General features: G+C 46.0%; 1 protein-coding gene across 1 annotated transcript in view; it reads right to left on the bottom strand.

Moving 5' to 3' along the window:
* Positions 1 to 16,578, bottom strand: part of LOC144167594 (nose resistant to fluoxetine protein 6-like) — a 73,203-nt gene extending 56,625 nt beyond the window's left edge. The window contains exons 1-3 of the mRNA XM_077696805.1: positions 15,972 to 16,578; positions 7,718 to 7,953; positions 1,290 to 1,404 (exon numbers count right to left, since the gene is read on the bottom strand). Of these exons, the coding sequence (XP_077552931.1) occupies positions 1,290 to 1,404; positions 7,718 to 7,953; positions 15,972 to 16,263 (643 nt within the window). The 5' untranslated portion in view covers positions 16,264 to 16,578. The remainder of the gene's footprint in view (positions 1 to 1,289; positions 1,405 to 7,717; positions 7,954 to 15,971) is intronic.
* Positions 16,579 to 18,636: the final 2,058 nt, after the last annotated feature.

The raw sequence follows: 18,636 nt of genomic DNA, 5'->3' as shown, positions 1-18,636 counted from the left end.
ATAGCCGAAGAAAGCTCTTCTATAGTAAAGGGAAGATCAAGGGCTGGCTCCAACACTTTCGAGGTCACGAAAAAGGAGGCACGTACGAATCGTTGGTGAGGTTTTGCTGATGGATGAAAGAAGCCAACAGTAGTCTTCGGCCACTCCTTCCAAAGATGTGCGCTCGTGCAGGAAGAGGGCAATTGACGGGTGCGGATGCTGGTTGCATTTTCGCATTTTATTCACAATTCGTCATACGCGTGTCAGAGGCTGCCTGACGTTCAGCATAGCGCAGAAGCTCCTCCAACTTTGTTGGTGTAGCTTGTTCAGGTGCCGTCTGACATACCTTTGCGCTCGTCGTGAAGCTCCCAGGTCGTTTATGGTTTCGGTACGCAACGCCTTCCTCTCCGCCCGTCTTCGTATGGCGCATAACTTGTGGTACTCGGGATCATTTTCGGTATTTCATGGCGTTTAGTTACGCAGCGCGTAGTGTCCCGCAAACAAGATGCAGTCGAATCAACGAGTTTGTTATCACCCGTCATAGCTGTCCACACCTACTGGAAGCACTCGTAAATGCATTCCTGTTCGTACATTTCACTTACATAGAGCAAGATGACTCTAAGGAGCCGAGGGCGGTTATTAACGTTGGGTAATGGTCACTTGCCCTAGTTCCTACTTGAGCGGCCCATGTAAATCGTCGATAAAATCGTAAATCGTAGCGGTGATGAATGATAGATCAGTGCAGCTGCTGGGAGTGGGGGACGGGAGGTGTGTAATGTGGCGAGCATTTAGTGGTAAGCAATATTCTGCCTCCTTGCGCTCGTGTGCGTGCTCCCCCACATTATATTTTGTGGGTTGAAATACCCCAAATAATTTAGGGAGCGGACGTAATCTTTTTGAGATTTTCCACCCGTGACAAATCAAAGGCAGCGCCTGGCTCGAGGTAAGAATTTCTTAGAATCCATGCATTTGTGCGTATTAGCGAATTCGACTTTATAAGCGCCTACCCGAATTTGCAACGAACGTTTTACAGGCCCGCTTTATGCCTAACTTATTTTCAAAGCACTGCTGAAAATGGGGTTATGGCGATTGTAAGACCAGTATGTTTCTGTTGCGACTTGTTATTTTAAACCATCGCTTGATGCAAGGCATGAACTTTTAATTCCAACATAGCACGAATGCGTGGGTGATTTCTTTCGTCCCCCCTCTACAGTGCGACTGATAGTAGCCGCCTCGCGCGCTTTTCATCCGCGCACGATCTGAAAAAATGAAACATGCGCTATGCCCCGCACAAATAGGAAGCAACTCACCGCTCTTGGCGATAGCCTCCACATCTTCCCTGGAGCAAACCGAGGGCATGCACAAGCCTGCTCTGGCGGTCGTTGAGTAAAAGGTTCCGGCGCCCATGGAAAGCTCTCGCATCACCTGCATTGTGAAGTAAACATCAAGGCCAAATTTATGGCCCCTAACTTCAGTAGGCGATATTACGAAATTACAGTGTGTACATTTATCTGCAGGAATTATACTGCAACAACAAATGCCTAAATTTGTCTCAGATTTTTCCCACTTGTTCGGTGTGAAATAATGGTATGTGCCCGCGAGGGCCCCCTGAAATTACCCTCGTGTAGTAGTGCAACACAGTGCAGCCATGGCCTGTCCCCGCTATCGCGCCCTGGTCATCATTGCAGGAATCGTAATCTAGTGGTAAAGATGGCGCCGTAGGAAGAGGCGGGAAATGGTCAGACGCAGCTCGAAAACACCGTGCCACAATGGGACCGAACGACGACTGAACGGGCACTGTCTCAATTTTTATACGCTGAATGAACCAAGCGTAATTCTCGACGTACAACATCCTTTGCTAGGGCGGCATCTACGGACCACGATTGATTTAGTACCGGTGGGCGTACCCATCATTTACGTAACAGGAAAATTTTAAAACCATTTGTGCTGTTGCGTAACTGTCAGAACTCGAGTTCTGCTAACTGTCAACGAAACCTAAGCTGCTGCCCTGCTTTAGATCTGTAATGTAAGCGACTCTGGTTTGCGGACTTGATCACATAAAAGCCTGGAAGCACATATAATGTTATTTTAGTTCATGAACACATATATGGAAGCAACCTGCAGTGATACGAAATAAAAATCGACGCGTATTTTATCCGGGCAGTGCAACACCACCGAAAGCTAAGCATCAATGCTGTGGTATACGCAGGGGCAGTCATCTACAACATGGGAAAATAGTTGGATTGCTTTCCACTGCTAGATATTGCTATTGTGGTTTTTCAGTTTATTGCAAATTCATGCTGATGCATCGCAGCAGAATCTTTCTAAACATACACAGCTTGCTTAAAACTCCAGGAACATCAATGTTAAGATGGACAGAACAGACCACTATGCTTTATTCGAAACATAATAATTGGACACCTCATAGCTGCTCCCGGCAGCTCTATTCCGCAGGAAACGGTGTTTTAATTGAGGAAAAATCAGAATTCAAAATCCCATTTCGAATTTACCGCTAACTAAATAAACCTTGCTATGCACAAAACGCTCTTCTTGTTTATGGAAAAATTATAATTAAAAAACACATATATTTTTATAATTCAAAAACACATATTTTTCTATGCCCGAAACCTTCTTCGCGCTACCTCTGGTGAACAGGCACAAATATGGAAGTCACTGCGCTGACTGCATGCCAATAAATGCAGTCGAGTGGCCGCTGGAAATGGGGCTATCATCGTTTAGCCAGCAAAAGCGATTAGAAAGCTTCACCTGCATGGTGGCGTGGCTCTATGTACCGTACTTACCTGCGACCATGAACCTCCCTCTGATGACTTTTCCTGGTTAAAAATGAACCAATTAAATACAACTGAACTGTCCATGTTGTAGTCAGTATGCAGGCGGCCATGCTCCTAGTGTTACCGTTTTGACGGCATCACCGTGTTACAAAAACAGCACACGGATGGAGTCGCGTCTTCGGAAAAGTCAAAGCAGGCTCAATGCTCGGAAATTCGCATTGCTCTTAACAGCATCAACCATTCGACCTTTTTAAATGGCAAAAGCTGTTTAGTACAGGCAGCCGTTAGAGCATAGAAGCCTAGAGCATAGAAGCCTAGTGCAAGTAACCACACGATTTTCGATGCGCATTTTCTGGCGAAAGCCCTGACGAAAGCACGCATGTTCTGAGGTAGAGAAAATCGGTGGTTTTTGCTTGTTTATTGATTTCGAAGGGGAAAATAAGTGCGCTCTGGGTATTGTTGCATGCAGTCACATAGTATACCTGCACTGAACGCAGAGCGGAATATTTCTGAACAGCATTTCGAACCAGAGGTGTTAGTATATCACACTAAGAAACGCAACAGGAGTGATAGCTGGCGTGCATATCATGAGATTTCCGCACTGTTTAAAAATTCCAACAAAGAAGCTAAGCGCGTTTACTTTTACACCACTCTGCCATCTATTTTGTCTGATAATAAAAAAAATTGTAAAATCATCAAGGGCACTGAATATAACACTGTATCGTTAACTGATGTAGAAGGAGTTGTTGTTCCACCTGAAAAATGCTGTTCTGTACTTAATGACGTGTTTTCTAAATCATTTTCAAATAACGACCTGTTACCTTGCACTTATTTGCCTGAACTTGTTAAAAAGAACTTCTCGGCAATAAATCCCTTGATTATTAATTATGATGGTGTCGCGAAGTTGATCCGTAATTTAAAAATTTCGTCTTCTTCAGGAATAGATGGCATCAATTCAATGTTCTTGAAAAATACTGAAGTGTACTCATCCATAATTATGAGGAATATTTTTTCGCAGTCTCTTTTGTCGTGTTCTTCGCCGAAAGATTTTAAAGTCGGCAATGTGGTTCCATTGTTTAAATCTCGCGACATGATTCAACTCTACATTACCGTCCTGTTTCTATAGATGGTATTCGTTGAAAAGTTTAGCGGTCAATTTCTTCGCTTGGCAACACTGGAAACGGCCACAGACATGGCCGATGCGCCACGGACATGGACAGGTACCGCCATCCCGCGAAGCCCGACTTAACGAGTGACGGCGCACCACGGCCGGGCTGGAGGAGCGGCGGGCGCACACTTTCATACGGCCTGCGCTTCGGGTATAGTGCCCACCGTGGTGCCCACCTTTCACCGGCGCTAGTTCGTGGCGCTGCGGACCAACCCTCGCCGGTTGACCTACAGCACGGGCGGGGGGTAGAGCGGCGGCGCGCGCGCATTTGCCACTGCCCTAGCCCTGCTGTGGCTACACGTGATACCTGTCCGCGTAAATTTACATGTGCGTCATTAAAATAGGCGACTCCTTCTCCCCTTCTGAATTTTCCGTCTAATAGGGTCAAACAGCCTAACATTATCACTCGGAAGCGCCAATCAAAACATTGAAAGAAACTCGGGGCACATGAAGAAAAATATGCGATGCCTTAATATCTTATCTTATCAGCGACTGTATTATATGAAAATGGTGAGGCAGGCCATAAACGCGGCACTTTCCGTGACTGAAATATCAGTTCTTATTTTTCCTTTCGGATGATGCCTTGGTTTGCACGCGCACAGGGCACGACCAGTGACGCGAATGATTTCCCGCCGAGGGAGATACGGTTATCGCTTAGCTAAACGTGTTTTTGCTGCTCACGCTCCGGTCGGGCTGAGCGGACCGCTGGCAGCGAGCGCACTGTCAAAAACATACAGCTAAAACTCTTAATCATGCAACTGAAGTGCACAACGAGTCTTCTTTTTGGTGAGATATAGCAGCGAAGGCATTCATTGGTACCGGTGATATTCCGCGGCAGATCCAAAACACGTGCGGCAAGCGTTTTCGGCTCGCTCGGCCAGAGGCGATGCGTCGACTAAGAAAAAAGAGGGTTGGGAGGGTAGAGGGTTGGTTCGAAGCGCCCTCACTCTGTCAAGAACCTGCTGTATCGTTTCCTTGTTGGGTGCGCAGGCCGTATCGCCTAGCAACAGACGCTTGGCCACAGATATGGCGGCGCACTCGCATAGTTGCTTGCATGCATTCCACGCCATTGAATACCGGCCATAACAAGTATTCCATGCAATATTCTAGAGCATATAATATATTCCATGCTGATTAACTTTCTAGAAACAAATTAATTCTTTTCATCCAGTCAGCATGGCTTCCGTAAATTATTTTCTTATGATACGCAGCTTATTTCATTTACACATGACATTTGTGCCGCGTTAGATAATCGATTTCATATTGACACCATCTTCTTACACTTTTCTAAAGCATTTGATCTCGTTTATCACCAATTACTTTGTCATAAATTAAGTTCCCTCAACATTGACCCTAATATTATGTTGTGGATTGAAAACTTTTTGTCTAACCGAACACAATTGTCTCTGCTAACAATTTTGATTCGGCGCTTTGCCCTGTCACCTCCTGGGTTCCGCAAGTCTCTGTTCTCGGACTCTTGCTTTTTTTATCTATAATAATGACTTGCCTAACTTTGTAACATCCTCAATAAGGTTATTCGCCGATGATTGTGTCATTTACCGTGTAATATCATCAAATTCTGACATAACAGTCTGACCTAGATAAGATTTTTACCTGGTGTGATACTTGGAAGATGCGTCTTAACACCCAAATGTGCAAACTAATGAGAATTTCCTGCAGTACTGCTCCGCCTAACTTCCACAATTATCGCATTCTGAATTCTGCACTCGAAGAGGTCACCTCTTATAAATACTTAGGCGTCTATATAACATTTAACCTTTCCTGGCCAACTCACATTAACCATATCACTAACAGTGCCAACCGCATGCTTAGTTACCTCCGTCGCAATTTGTCAATGGCCCCCGTTAACGTAAAGCTACTTCTCTACAAAACACTAATAAGCCCTAAGCTTGAATATGCCTTTTCTGTCTGGGACCCTGGAGTAAAATATCTAACAAATGCAATAGAATCTGTTCAAAATCGTAGTGTACGTTTTATTCTTGCTAACTACTCTCGGACAGCAAGTGTAACATCTATGAAGACTACCTTAATTCTTTCTCTCCTCTCACACCGTAGGAAACTAGCACGATTTGTACTACTGCACAAAATTTACTATTACAATCCGGAATTACGAAGTCAACTTTTCTCTACACCTTCATATATATCGTCTCGAACTGATCACCTTCATAAATTGTTCGTTCCGCAGCGCCGCTCGAATTTATTTTTCTACTTATTTATTCCAAAAACCACCACTGCATGGAACCACCTCTCCGCCTCAATTGCTCGCATAACCGATTTGTCGGCATTTAAAAATGCTATAGAAAAACACTCGTTAACCCGCGTTGTTGTGTTGTCCTTGTTTTTTCTTGATTTTTCCTGTTTTTTATATCGTTTTCCGTGTTTGCATTATGTATTAACTCCACTCCCTTCTGTGACGCCTTCGGGCCTCGAAGGTACAATAAATAAAATTAAATGAAATAAAGCTGCCGGACCAGCCTTGCTTAGCAGCGAGCGTTGGCTGGGATCGCACGCCGGGAAAACGAAACAGCTTTGCCATAGTAGGGCTGGCAAATCTGCAGACGTTTCGACTAGACTTTGGCCTTCACATTCTTAAAACGTTCGAAGCATCTACCGCAATATTTCGCCGAGCTCACTCCTTTCTCCTGTTGTCAAGCTATAGTGGTTAGCTTCTCCGCCTATAATGAAGTCAATTCTTGTGGTTCAAGCTCGAATCCCACATTGTGCTGTTCTGTTTTCCTGTGCTCCTTTGCTCCATCTGATAAGAATACTGAAGATTTCGAAGAGAACTTGTTGAAGCGCAAGCGGCCGAGAGAAAAGGCGGGCGAGACACCGAAAATTCGGGAGGCCATTACTATGGTCTCCAGATAAGAGAAGTTGCGCCCCACTAATCATGGCGATTAATGAGATGTAAATCCTTCTTGGCGATTAATGAGATGTAAATTTTTCTTCATTTCGTAACCCTCCTAAAAACGTGAAATTGGATAATTGAGCTGGAAGGTTTGTGCTCGCCATCAATTCATCTTGACTGCTGTAAGTACACCAACTCTCATTACACCGGTTATTTAGAATGCATTTAATTGCAATGCGAACATGGCGCTTGTTTCGTGCTCCAATGCAGAGGCAACAGCTCTTTTTTTACTACGTTTCGTCCTAAAAAAAGGTGTGCGGTTGGAGAATAGTCATAGCTTACGTTATACAGCCCATCTGTTTTAAAACAGATTACGCCTCGTTTGGGGTCAAGAAATACACATATATAATTACAATACATGGCTCATATCTATAGAACCACCCTCGAAGGGACGTCTTGCAATTTCGTTCGTCATTGTTCTTTTACAGCCAAACAGCGCACCCCTCGTACAAGTTATCGGACCGCAGGTGTCCAGATATAGCAGGGAAAAGGAGCAGCACATGGACGACGATCCAAGAATCCAGAATGCTAGCAAATGGCTTTACGATACGACTGTGCCCCAACATTGTATCTTTCCGGAAGCGTCGAAGGTAATGTTTTCGAGCAACGTCCAAAGGCTTTTTCTTCGTCTTGTCTTCTTCGAAGAGTAGACCACCTGTACATTACTTCCAGAACATTTCGTGCGCTCACCACAAAAGGTGAACTTCAATAACCTCTCACGAGTGGAAACGTTTGTGCAACGTATTAAAAATTGTGCAGTCCACAGTATGCGCCTGATGCTTGGCCCAAATGCAAGGGTATTTTCACATCGTGCCCTCCCGAGTGAAGGACAAAGAGGCCAACATTTACCGAGTCATCCGGGAACAGGGTCACGTTTACAGCTGCGAAGTTCGCGCGGACAAAGCGAGGCTTTGGTGGCAGTGGAGGCCTTGACTTGACCATGCAGTACTGTCCACGGAACAGCACTGCGCCCTCCTGCGATGACCCGTCGGGAACAGCCACGCCGAGGCACTCTTCGTAGTTACCGAAGTCGGTGAGCGAGCCATCCAGCAGTCCTGGAGCCAGTTTTCCCGATGCGTCTAACACTGCGTTTTTAGGAGAAAACAAGCTCCAATGTAAAATGTAACTTAGACGCCTCCATCACGAAGCATGCTTGAATGAACATTGTAACACGAGCGAGAGTGCCTGAATAACAATTGCCCTTCACGCCGATGAAAGCTGCTACACAAGAATTTGCCCCCATATCAGCTGCCAGTCTTAGCTAGTGCTCGCGTAAGGCGTCAATACGCAAATATTCGGACTGAAACGGCACGCTCCATTCGAGGACCGGCAACGGTAGACAGCATACTGCCTTGCCGTGGGATCATCTCGCAAATGCTGGCCTTGTAATAAACAACACGATCTCGCTGCTGGAGCAAGAAATGCTGTCCACAGCACAGAAAACATTGTCTCTGGGGACAAAAATTCAAACCGTTACGTCACAATTTTCCCAAAGCAAGAACATTGCATTGTTCTTGTGTATTTCTTGATCGCACATGCCTAAGAATACCTACGCAGCCGTAACATTTAAATTGAAGCATTAACAGCCACAGGTACAGTGGGCAATAAGGCAAGTGATAGTAGAGGTTTGGAGGATAGTTTAGAAACCTCATGACCTATAAAAATACCTACAACACTGTTTCCATCTTTTTAAACGCCCGAAGCGCTTTTAGACCTTAAGTCTGTTCGGTCTTCAGTGTCCAGTGTTCATATTACCGCTGTATGGACATCAAGAAAATTAGAAATTTGTTCAAATGGTTTTTTTTTTCTTCCCCGCGTCATTTTAAGTCTGAGCATTCTTAGTCCGCTAGTATGACGCGACGCAAGGAATATCGCCCTGAAATATTGGCAACATCTTTCTAATAGCAGCACTACAATTTGGATAAAGCGTCACAGAAACTTTCATCGAAAACAAATTATAGGATTTGTAAAATGATATGTGCTGCTCCAAGGAAATCCTGAAGTAGTGTTTTGTGCTGCCAATACCTCTAGATTTTGTAGTTGTTGTGAACGGGCCCTCCGTGGACTACTCAGGTCTAGGTAACCTGGTTGGCGACCTTCTAGCATGCGAATTGCCGCCGTTTAAATGCCGAGAGCGCAGAGGCTCCAATGAATGTACGCACAGCCAGTCGAAAGCTGTCTAATCCACGTTGACACAAAAGGATAGCAACAAATATTTCAACAGGAGCTGTTAGTGTGGCGGCTTAACTTATTTATGTATTAAGATGTGTATGCATGCTGAACAAAACAAAATACTGAATTTGTGTTCTGTTTATCAGCCCCCGTAGCACTGCTACCCTACTCCTTGATAATAAACAAAGATTATTATTATTATTATTATTATTATTATTATTATTATTATTATTATTATTATTATTATTATTATTATTATTATTAATATTATTAAAAAACGACGACCTAACTTACGGCGCACTCCACTGGTTGCTTTTGAGGGCTCTAGTAAGTGCGGTTGTGTTCTTGTGGTTGAAAATAAGATCTGCATGTATGCTTGCTTAGTTTTCTAAGAGCATCCGCCGCCGACATAGTGAGCCCCCGAATGATTTTACTTTGATCCGAGAGGGCCGCCCATATCTGGTGGCCAGGGGGTCACGTGACACAAGTTGCCACTTTGCAATCACCTAGTGTTTACATTGGCCTTTCTGTCCTCGCAGCGCCGCCACAGTCACCCACTGATCCGAAATAGTGAAAAGCGTTTGATGGAGCATCGAAGCCTCCCATTAAGATTTTTGGCTTCCTCCACATCGTCAGACTCTCACTCACGGGATCAGTGCACCCAAGGAATGCGACATTCGATACGTCTCGTTTTATCAGTGTGCTTGTGTGTCGAGGTGGTCACCAGAAAACTCCTATAATACTCAAACAAGATAGCAAAATAAATTAAACAAAAGAAATGGTGCAGAGAACATCTACGTTTGGGTCTTAAGATGTATGACGGGATAGCGTAACTTCCACTCCCAGAGAAATTGCTGCATTTACGATGTGTGCTTCACGAGAACTGAAGTTCGGCGAAGAGACGACTAGCAGGAAGGGTGTTGAATTGTCATGTGCCAGAAGGAACTGAGACCCTTTATGCTTCTGTGGCTTAAGATGTGAGCATGTAAGGATGCGGCTGCGAGGTTTTCGTCAGTGTAAGGAAGAAGATAGCAGTGTAGGTTTTTTAATGTGTTTATTTTCTAATTTCTGTGCCGGACTGAATGTTCTGGCTTCTTTGCGAAGAATGGGACAGAGACAAAGTTGAGATCTTTATTACGGAAGAAATACTGGAGGGGTTTTCGAAAAGGGGTAAACAGATATGAGAGAGCTCAAAGGTGGAACTTGAAGTCTAGGCCGTGGATGCAGCAGCTGGTTCCCTTGCCCTTCCAATCAGCTAGCGCTGATCCTGAGGCAACAAGCTGGTCAAAACTGCCTCCAATGTTTCAATGGAAATAGAATGATTGATGTTTGAGTTCTTCGCCAATGAGCATACCCCTGCACATGCCTAGGTTACGGAGAAAAGGGTAAATGCTTCCCCGGTTTAGTGGAGTTTTACTTTAGTCTATTATGTTCCCACCCAACATCTTCGCCCACATTTGTTGGAATACACTCGTGTTGCTTTATCCACCCCATAGTTCGCAATGCTTCGATACTGAGACCCCCTTTAGCATGGAGGAAGATCGTGTTTCTAGGCATAGGATTACGAGACATTTACTTTTTTATGGAAGGGGAGTGCTGTAGTCGTGGTCGAAAGCAGCAGGGTGTGTGAGTTCGCGGACCTTTTGGTCAATGCCTCTATCTCTTCAAACCCTTGTGCCCAGGTGACCTAGTGACGCCCTTAAATTTATTCATTACGGACTGGAGTATATTCACAAATCTTTTAGCTGTTCTGCCCGCAGCCAACAGTCTATTGCCCTTTGAGAGTCTATAAAGATATTGCACTTCTGTTTACTACTTCAGCTATTGGGATTTTCAAGAGGATGGCTCCAGCGTCCGCTGCTTTGTTCCTGTAGGTAGGAGAGTCATGCCGTCGAAAAGATTGCCGGAATAGTCACCTACTACATTTGCTGCCTTCTACTATCATTAATCTTACAGTCGGTGTATACTTTGTTCTCACGATATTTCACTTTCCTTAATTAACATGATCCTGTTAGATTGCCTTTTTTCGCGTAGGTTTGAATCAATGGTTTTGGTGGAGAGTTTTTTTTTAACGGAGCCACTGGAGGATCACCCTACCGATTTCGTTTTCCGAGCCACGCCCTTGGTACCAGGCAGGTGGTTTGTCGGGTTTCTTCAAATATGTTTTAAAGACACAATTCGGGGACCTATTCAATGTCAACATCATCGACAGACCATTCAGGTCTATTGCAGGACGGAGGCCTTCAACCGCTGCTGTTCGGCGCTGCCCCAATTTATTCTTTGCCTTTGCACTTTCTTACTTGGTCCCTCCATAGAACTAAAGGCCTTCCCCTTCTTTTAGACCCATCTCTGTCTGTCCATTCTGTTACGCTGCAGGCCCACCGGCTGTCAGTTTGTCGCACGCTAAGAATTGCGAGGTGGAGGGCTGCTTTATATGCTGTCCTACTGATGGTGTTCACTTGATCTTCTATGCGGGTAAGTTACAATGGTACGGTAGGCTCAGTAAAATCCGCCTTTTGATCAGGGGCTTCGGGAGTCTTATCGTTTCATCTCTCATTCTTACTCTTCTCTTGGTTAGGCGTTTCACAATGTGGGCAAGTGGTTAAAGGTTTTCTCTTTCTTTTTTTTGTGATTGTGAAGCCGACTCTGCCGCTTGACTCTAGGACACGCCTAGCATTGTTACGTGACTGCCTCTAGGAGGATATCCGTACCTATTTTCAGGTTGACTTTTACTTTGCCCCGTGGTGCCTTGCGTCTTTAAACACAGCTTGTGCCGGTAACATAACCGCGGGAATATCGAAAATAGTCGAAAATGCTCTTATTAGACGCTATGCAATGGGTTTTATTTCTGTTGGTTTCAGCTCATATTGTATGCTTTCTTTGATTTTTGAGTGATAGGCGTTAATTCTTTGTCTCCTGTTTTAGTTTGGTGACGCAATGCTGGCGCCGGCATCAGTTACGGTGGAAACGTTGGCTCAATGGGTAAGGTGCTACTGAGCCTCAGGACACGGGTTCGATTCCCGGCAGCGGTATTCTTGATGGAAGCAGAAATTAGAAACGACAGTGTGCCGAGGGCACGTTAAAGATCCCCATGTTGTCGAAATTAATCTGGAGCCCTCCACTACTGCGCGCCTCGTAGCTCGGGTGTGGCTTGGGCACGGGAATTATACCGAAAACCTAAATTATTATCTACTGGTGCAGAGGTGCTTTTATTGTGATGGCGACAGTTTCGGGGGCGACTGGCGACAGTATCTGCCGAGCATGGTACCACCTACAGAACGTAGAACGAACGTTACTGCGCAGGCGCGGCACCTGCTGGAAATGCGTGTCCTTTCTTGTTATATCCGCCGTAGTATTATTGTTCTGCCTTCCTTACTTCTGTTGCCGTTGTGTCATATTCCAGATTTAGGCGAATACCCGCATCTCGCTGCCCTCAGTCGTAGCTTCCGGGTGGCAGCGATGACGTATTTCCGTGGACGCTTGATGGGCACGGCTGATAGCTGACGGCTAACAGGCACGGGGAAATCGAAAAATGAGCCTAGTAACGCTATCGCGTTAAAAGAACAATTCAATAATGAATTTTTGTATGCATCCTTCTATCATGAAACTGGAGACAGTCAGAAATAATACTGGCCCAACTAATGAAAATTATGATTAGTAGTTAACCGGAGGTGGTGGCTCCGTGGCCAGAGTGTTTTTTCTGATGTGCGCGAGGTGGCGGGTTCCGATCCTTGCCATGGGTATGCTTTTGGGGACGAGCAGATATACGAAAGCGGCCTTGTGTCGAAAATTCGCCGCTTGATAACGATCCGCACGTGGTCGGAATTACTCCGTGGTCCGCTACTTCGGCACCGCACAGGACGGACGGGACCCAGCTTTCTTATCCCTGATCCACTCATCGCCTGAGAATTCCTCGTACGAAGACTCTTATTGTTGGATTTATTGGTTTAGCTATGAAAGAGGTTTATTCTAGGGAAGATTGACTCATCGTGATAGGTATGCTTGTCCCACTGATATTTCGCGGCATAAAAAAACTAGGTATGGTTGCCTGGAGCAGTAAGAAAATATGAAGGGCACCTCAGGACGTCGGCTGCAATTTAAACGCGTTGTTCGTATTTTCGTCAGTGAGTCGTGTCGAGAAGTTACGTTCCCCATGAAAGCGGTGCTGTTACATTCCAGCTGGAAGTGGTGTTTGCTTTTGGAGTTCAGTTGAAAATAGCCATCATTTCAGCCATACACGTGTAGATTCTCCAGAACGACGACCTCGGCTGTAAGAAGTATACAGTGCAGAGCCCAATACTTCTCAGACGCATTATGCTCGAGAAATACACCGCAGACAGTGCAAAGGAACGTGTGCGAACGTTACACCCTGTATGGCTGAAAGGGTAAGACACTGGTTCTAAAACCGTTTACGACAAATGCAAGAAATAAACTATCGCTGACCACAGAAGAAACAGGGGCTTGTAGAGCACGCGGCATACTGCTGCAGAATACATTCCAGTTTTAAATTTCCACGAACTACTACTTTTGTGATATTGTTTATTTTTCCGCCGAACAGAGAACTGATCGTGGACGTTTGAAGAATTACATGTTGCTTTCTTCTTCCATAATTGATTACTTATGCGACTGGGTGCCGTTCATTTAACAGCTATTTATTACATACATTCTGACGCTACATCGTTCTGTGTAGCCGTAGTTTTGTATTTGCCAAGCATTACGTTCAACATAAACTTTTCTTTTTGTCTTCAATTCCCTTGAATAGTCTATACTCACAAGTTCTCGTCGCATCAAAATTATGAAGCAGAAATTGGCACCGTTCGGATTTCATAGTGAAATTACTGAGGAACAGTGCGTTCAGTGCTGCTGGCACTATTTGTACGAGCTTTTGCTACCTCTCTCACACAGAGCAGCACCTTACCTGAGGGTTCGGATTTTGCATTAGCACGTCGTCACATGATTTGCGCTGTCGGCTGCCTCATACGTCACCACCCAGTCTAAAAGCACAACAAGAATACCGCTAAAAACTAGCAAGAATTTCTTTCGTACGACAAAAAACTCTGTTGCGACCACAGAGGTCCTGCTGTTACTACAAAGCCATCTGTTGTTACGACACGCATTTTTGTCGTAACGACAAAGTCACTTTTATCAACGACAAATATTCCTGTAGTCGCACGCGAACTGCCATTTGCGCTACTGTTCACAGTCGGCAATAACATTGAAACCATATACAACTACTGATGGAACATCAGGATCACGACAAAACAGGAATTCGCCCGACGGAACATGAAAATGAGGACAGGAATACGACACACTACAGAACATCAGAATCCCGAAAGGACAAGAATACGACGAGACAACAGTACGACACGTGAAATTGCGACAAACTGCACAATTTTTTCTTGTCGTCTGTTTCGACTACGAGAACACTTTTACTGGTTTGTTTTGAATACCCTTGCGGGAAAAGCAGTTTGGAAAGACACGATCGGTTTTCACTCTTACCGTTCCTTGCCATAAAAATAAGAACAACTGAAGAGAAGCCGCCACTTTCCACTTCCAGACATGAGTCCTTATATTCAGATACAGTAGAATGGCATCCTAAGCAATAATTTTATGACCAGAACTTTTCACCCGGCAAGGAATTTGAAGAGAACAAATAAAAGTGTTGTTTAACGTATACAACAACCCTATCGTGGAATGCATATACGGCTTTGTAAGTGTTGGGAACGCTTCTCACAGCCTACTGTGCGAGAGCGGCGTAAAAATACGCGTAAGGTAATAGAGAGTTTTAGCTGACCTTTTCTCACGGTGCGCTCCGCTCACAATGAAAACCAAAGCTCACTGTAAAGCTTCCTAGATGCGGCGGAGAGGATAGCCGCACCTGATGGACGAGAGCATGGCTCACGATTCAGAAAGTTTTAACCTCCTAAAACGGTATAGGCCGTTAACCATTCCTCCATACCAACAATGTACCTTTCCCACCAAGTTTATCGGCGCATGCGTTCGTAGGCGCCGCCATTACTTTTGGTGGCTCGCTATTAACGCAACTGCGGCATTTTACGGATGCCGTGGGCGCACCGCGGCGAACTTCAGAGAGATTCTGGTTCGCATGCGGTGGCTACTCTGAAAGCGCTAGATCATTGCATGGCCAATCATGGGCATTTCCAAACGTGCTTAACTTCGTCAAGAGCGCACCCAGAGGCCGACGTCTGCGCATAAAGTTGAAAAAGGGAAGCGCGATGGTTGTGCAAAGCAAGCCTCTTAGCTATCACTACGGCCGTGCCCCGCGATTAGCAAATCTTGGGACAAGAGCGTCACCGGCAATCGTGGCAGAAAGAAATGCCGAGTGTGATTTCCATATTCGCTGCTACTAGCGCAGTTCTTAGAGTGGAAGAGGTCCATTAAAGCTCCAGGCTGGTTTCACTGGTTCACGCGTACACCTTAAAAAAAAACATTTTCTGTTGGTCATTTTTAGGTAAATATTGCTGGCCAAAGTTTCAACATTTTCTTTCATTAGCCCAGCGACCAGTCTATATCAACAAAATACCCCCTGTGACACCGTAGGAATCGCATTCTTTCTTCAAGCATGAACTCATTCCTTCACCTATTCCAGGTACGTTGGATGGCGACATATGTAACAAGTCATGAAAATTAACGCTTTGATCACGGTATTACACGAGGAATGCGAAAGGCTCCCGTAGTCAAACGATGATCAATATTCCAGATGGAAGCACAATTACTTTAAGAAGTTCACTTGCTATGAAACATTGTTTTTGTAGTCAGTTTAAGTATAATCGCTCCAAAATGAAAAAAACAAATTCTCAGGCGGCGAAATTATTGGTTTTTTTGCGGCCAACAAACCAAAAACTTTGATCTGCGCCGCCGCGTGCGCAGAGAAATAGGAGCAGGTGCATCGAGCGTACGTCGTACTTACTCTTCATCACCTCCGTGTCCATGTTGCGGAACCGGCGCAAAAGGCCGATGAAGGCCGATGTGCAGGCAGCCGAAAGGCCGTCTTCCTGGCCCATCCTCAGAACCTCGGGCAGCGCTTTCTTGAGAGCCCCCTGGACGGCACCTCGCATGGCCGCTTCCATGGCCTTCCACTTAGCGACCACGACATCCTCGGCTTCGGCTGCGCTGTCACCCATCGCCTTCACTGTCCATGGCGATGCCAAAGTCGCAAAAAGCACCACGAACCATGCCAGTCGAACTCGCAAGCTACGCATCGTGGAAACGATGCGTGCGTCCCTCTGTCTTGCCTTCTATCACTTTTTTTGTTAATTTTCACTTGTGCAACGTTTCATTAGATAGGTGCGCGAGGTTCCTCCGTACCTTTACGCGACTACGCTCGTCTTCTCCCTGTGTTCGTCTCTGTATAAGCTCGGTTAAGGTGGTTCACAACCTGCACAACTCGCTCGTGCCAACCGACGCCGAGTTCACCTGACTCTAACCTCCGCTCAGATAGCTTTAACCCGGACGAATCGAAAGTCGGCCGAAGCTCCGCGAAAGCACCGTGTAACGCGTGCTTTCTCGTAGCTCAGCGCTCGTGCGTGCTTCTGGGCTCAATACGGCACACTCTCGCTGACGCGACGGGCTGTGGAGAAAGGGTAAGAGAGTAGAGAAGTGCGCCTACCTGAAACAGAATGGGAGAGGTGCGCTCAGAAACTGGATTCGAAGAGCACGCGCGAGCTTTCAACGCTGCGCGCGACAGCCGTCCCCATGCATACCGTCTCTTCCCGGGAGGGGCGGCCTACAAAAACGTCCGTGTTTGAGCACATCGCGATGGGTGAGGGTTGCGGAGGTGCTGGATTGGAACGGAGGTCATGGGTGGTGCGGCCAGGCAGCAGGTGACATGTTATTCTTGCGAACCATCAGTAGTGCATGGCAGTGACGTTTGATAGGAATAAAAAATAAAGCCGAGAATGTATGTCGAAAGGGTTAAGTATTAAATGCATAGCATTTTAGTAACTCACAATGTCACGCGGCGTTGGCGTGCGCTGTCGTAGTCCGCATGCGCGCCTTGTCGTAGTCCGCAGGCGCGCCTTGTCGTAGTCCGCAGCCAGGAAGAAATAACAGTTTCCGGCGCCCGGTTTCGAACCCATGACGCCGCGGGCGGAACGCAAGGTGCCCGGCGCACAACCGACCGAGCCACGAAACCGACACAGATTTCAATGCACCGAACGCGCCTTATATCCTTCACTCATTTCTCGTTTGTTTCGAAAGCGCCACAAGTTGTCCCGCGCTTCCAAAAGATGGCGACACGGGTCCCGCGATCAAGAGATACGACTTGCCGGCGCACCCCCTCGGAAATGCTGTGCATTTGATCGTGCCCCTCGCGAGGGGGATGTCTTTTTTCTCTCTCTTTTACTTTCCCCGTATCCGGCTCTTTTTTTGTTCGAAATGGGTGCTGGACGAGACACGAACTTGCAACTTTTCACCTCGTCTAGTTCACTCTTTTCCCTCTGCCGTCGTAACACCTAGCGCTATTCAATATCATACGCTGCACTAAGTAGCCAAATCCGCCGCCATTTTGAACATAAGATTCCACCGGACTGTAGCAGTACCGGCAATATGGAGTATAATGTGGCATTGTTTTCACTGGGCTTTGTGCAATACTAAAGCGAATTTGGTTCTCGGGCTTATAGTACAGTTCAAAAATGTCAATACCAGAATACATTTTTTTTTTTGTATTTCGTCTACCAACGTCACTATTATTTCCTTCACTGGCTCCGCCACCGATGGTAACTATCGAAGTAACCTGTGTACTAGCTCAACGCTCCCTCATGAATACTTTTGCTTTTTTATAGGCGTGAGCGTAACCTCGGCGTTACTTAACTGGTTTGTCGAAAAAAGTGGTGGCCCCAAACCGCGTGGACTGAAGGTGTCGTCGACATTTCGCTTTGACATCGAGATCAGGTATATTTCGGCATAATGTCCCCATTGGTTGAGAACGGGGCTATGCATCCGCCTGACGACACCATCGGACACGACGCGTCATGTGGTAGCGAACGAGAGTATGCTGCAGCATGACGCACTAATTGGGTATGTAACAGACCGACTTAAGCTCTAACGTTAGGCTTTGACGTGTAACTTCGTCAACCGGTACCCACAACTATACGTACGACGTGTTGGAGGTTGCTTGGAACATTAGGCTAAACGTCAAAATCATGTATCGTTGAGGTTGAAATGGGCCTAATCACAGACGTGGACTGGATGGGGATGATGACAGCAGCAGTGAGAAGTTTCCGGCCGACTGAACAATTCCTGTAAGGCAGCGGCGTCTTGCGGCGTGTTGCATAGCTGTGCAAGACTGCTGTCGGAGGAAAAGCGTCAGTCAGGCTTCTAGCCTTTTGCTTTTCCCCCCGTCTCTCCATCATCTCGCCCTGTATGCGGAAACAAAATAAACTTCAACTTCAATATTCCTCTCCACCATTCGCAGATACCCCATCAAGGAGACTGGCCAGAAGGGACGATGACAGGTGCCGAGAGAAGCACAGATCATATCCCCCGCATTTTTTTACATTGCGGAAGTGTGCTAATCTGCACAAAACTATATAGACATATCAACTCCGGATTCCTGAAAAAACCGGAGAAGTGGG

Source organism: Haemaphysalis longicornis, unplaced genomic scaffold (assembly GCF_048455015.1).
Source record: "Haemaphysalis longicornis isolate Haplotype H1 unplaced genomic scaffold, Haemaphysalis longicornis Haplotype H1 scaffold_2, whole genome shotgun sequence".
Classification (NCBI taxonomy): domain Eukaryota; kingdom Metazoa; phylum Arthropoda; class Arachnida; order Ixodida; family Ixodidae; genus Haemaphysalis; species Haemaphysalis longicornis.
The sequence above is the reverse complement of the archived record's forward strand: the minus strand, read 5'-3'. Positions and strand labels throughout refer to the sequence as shown.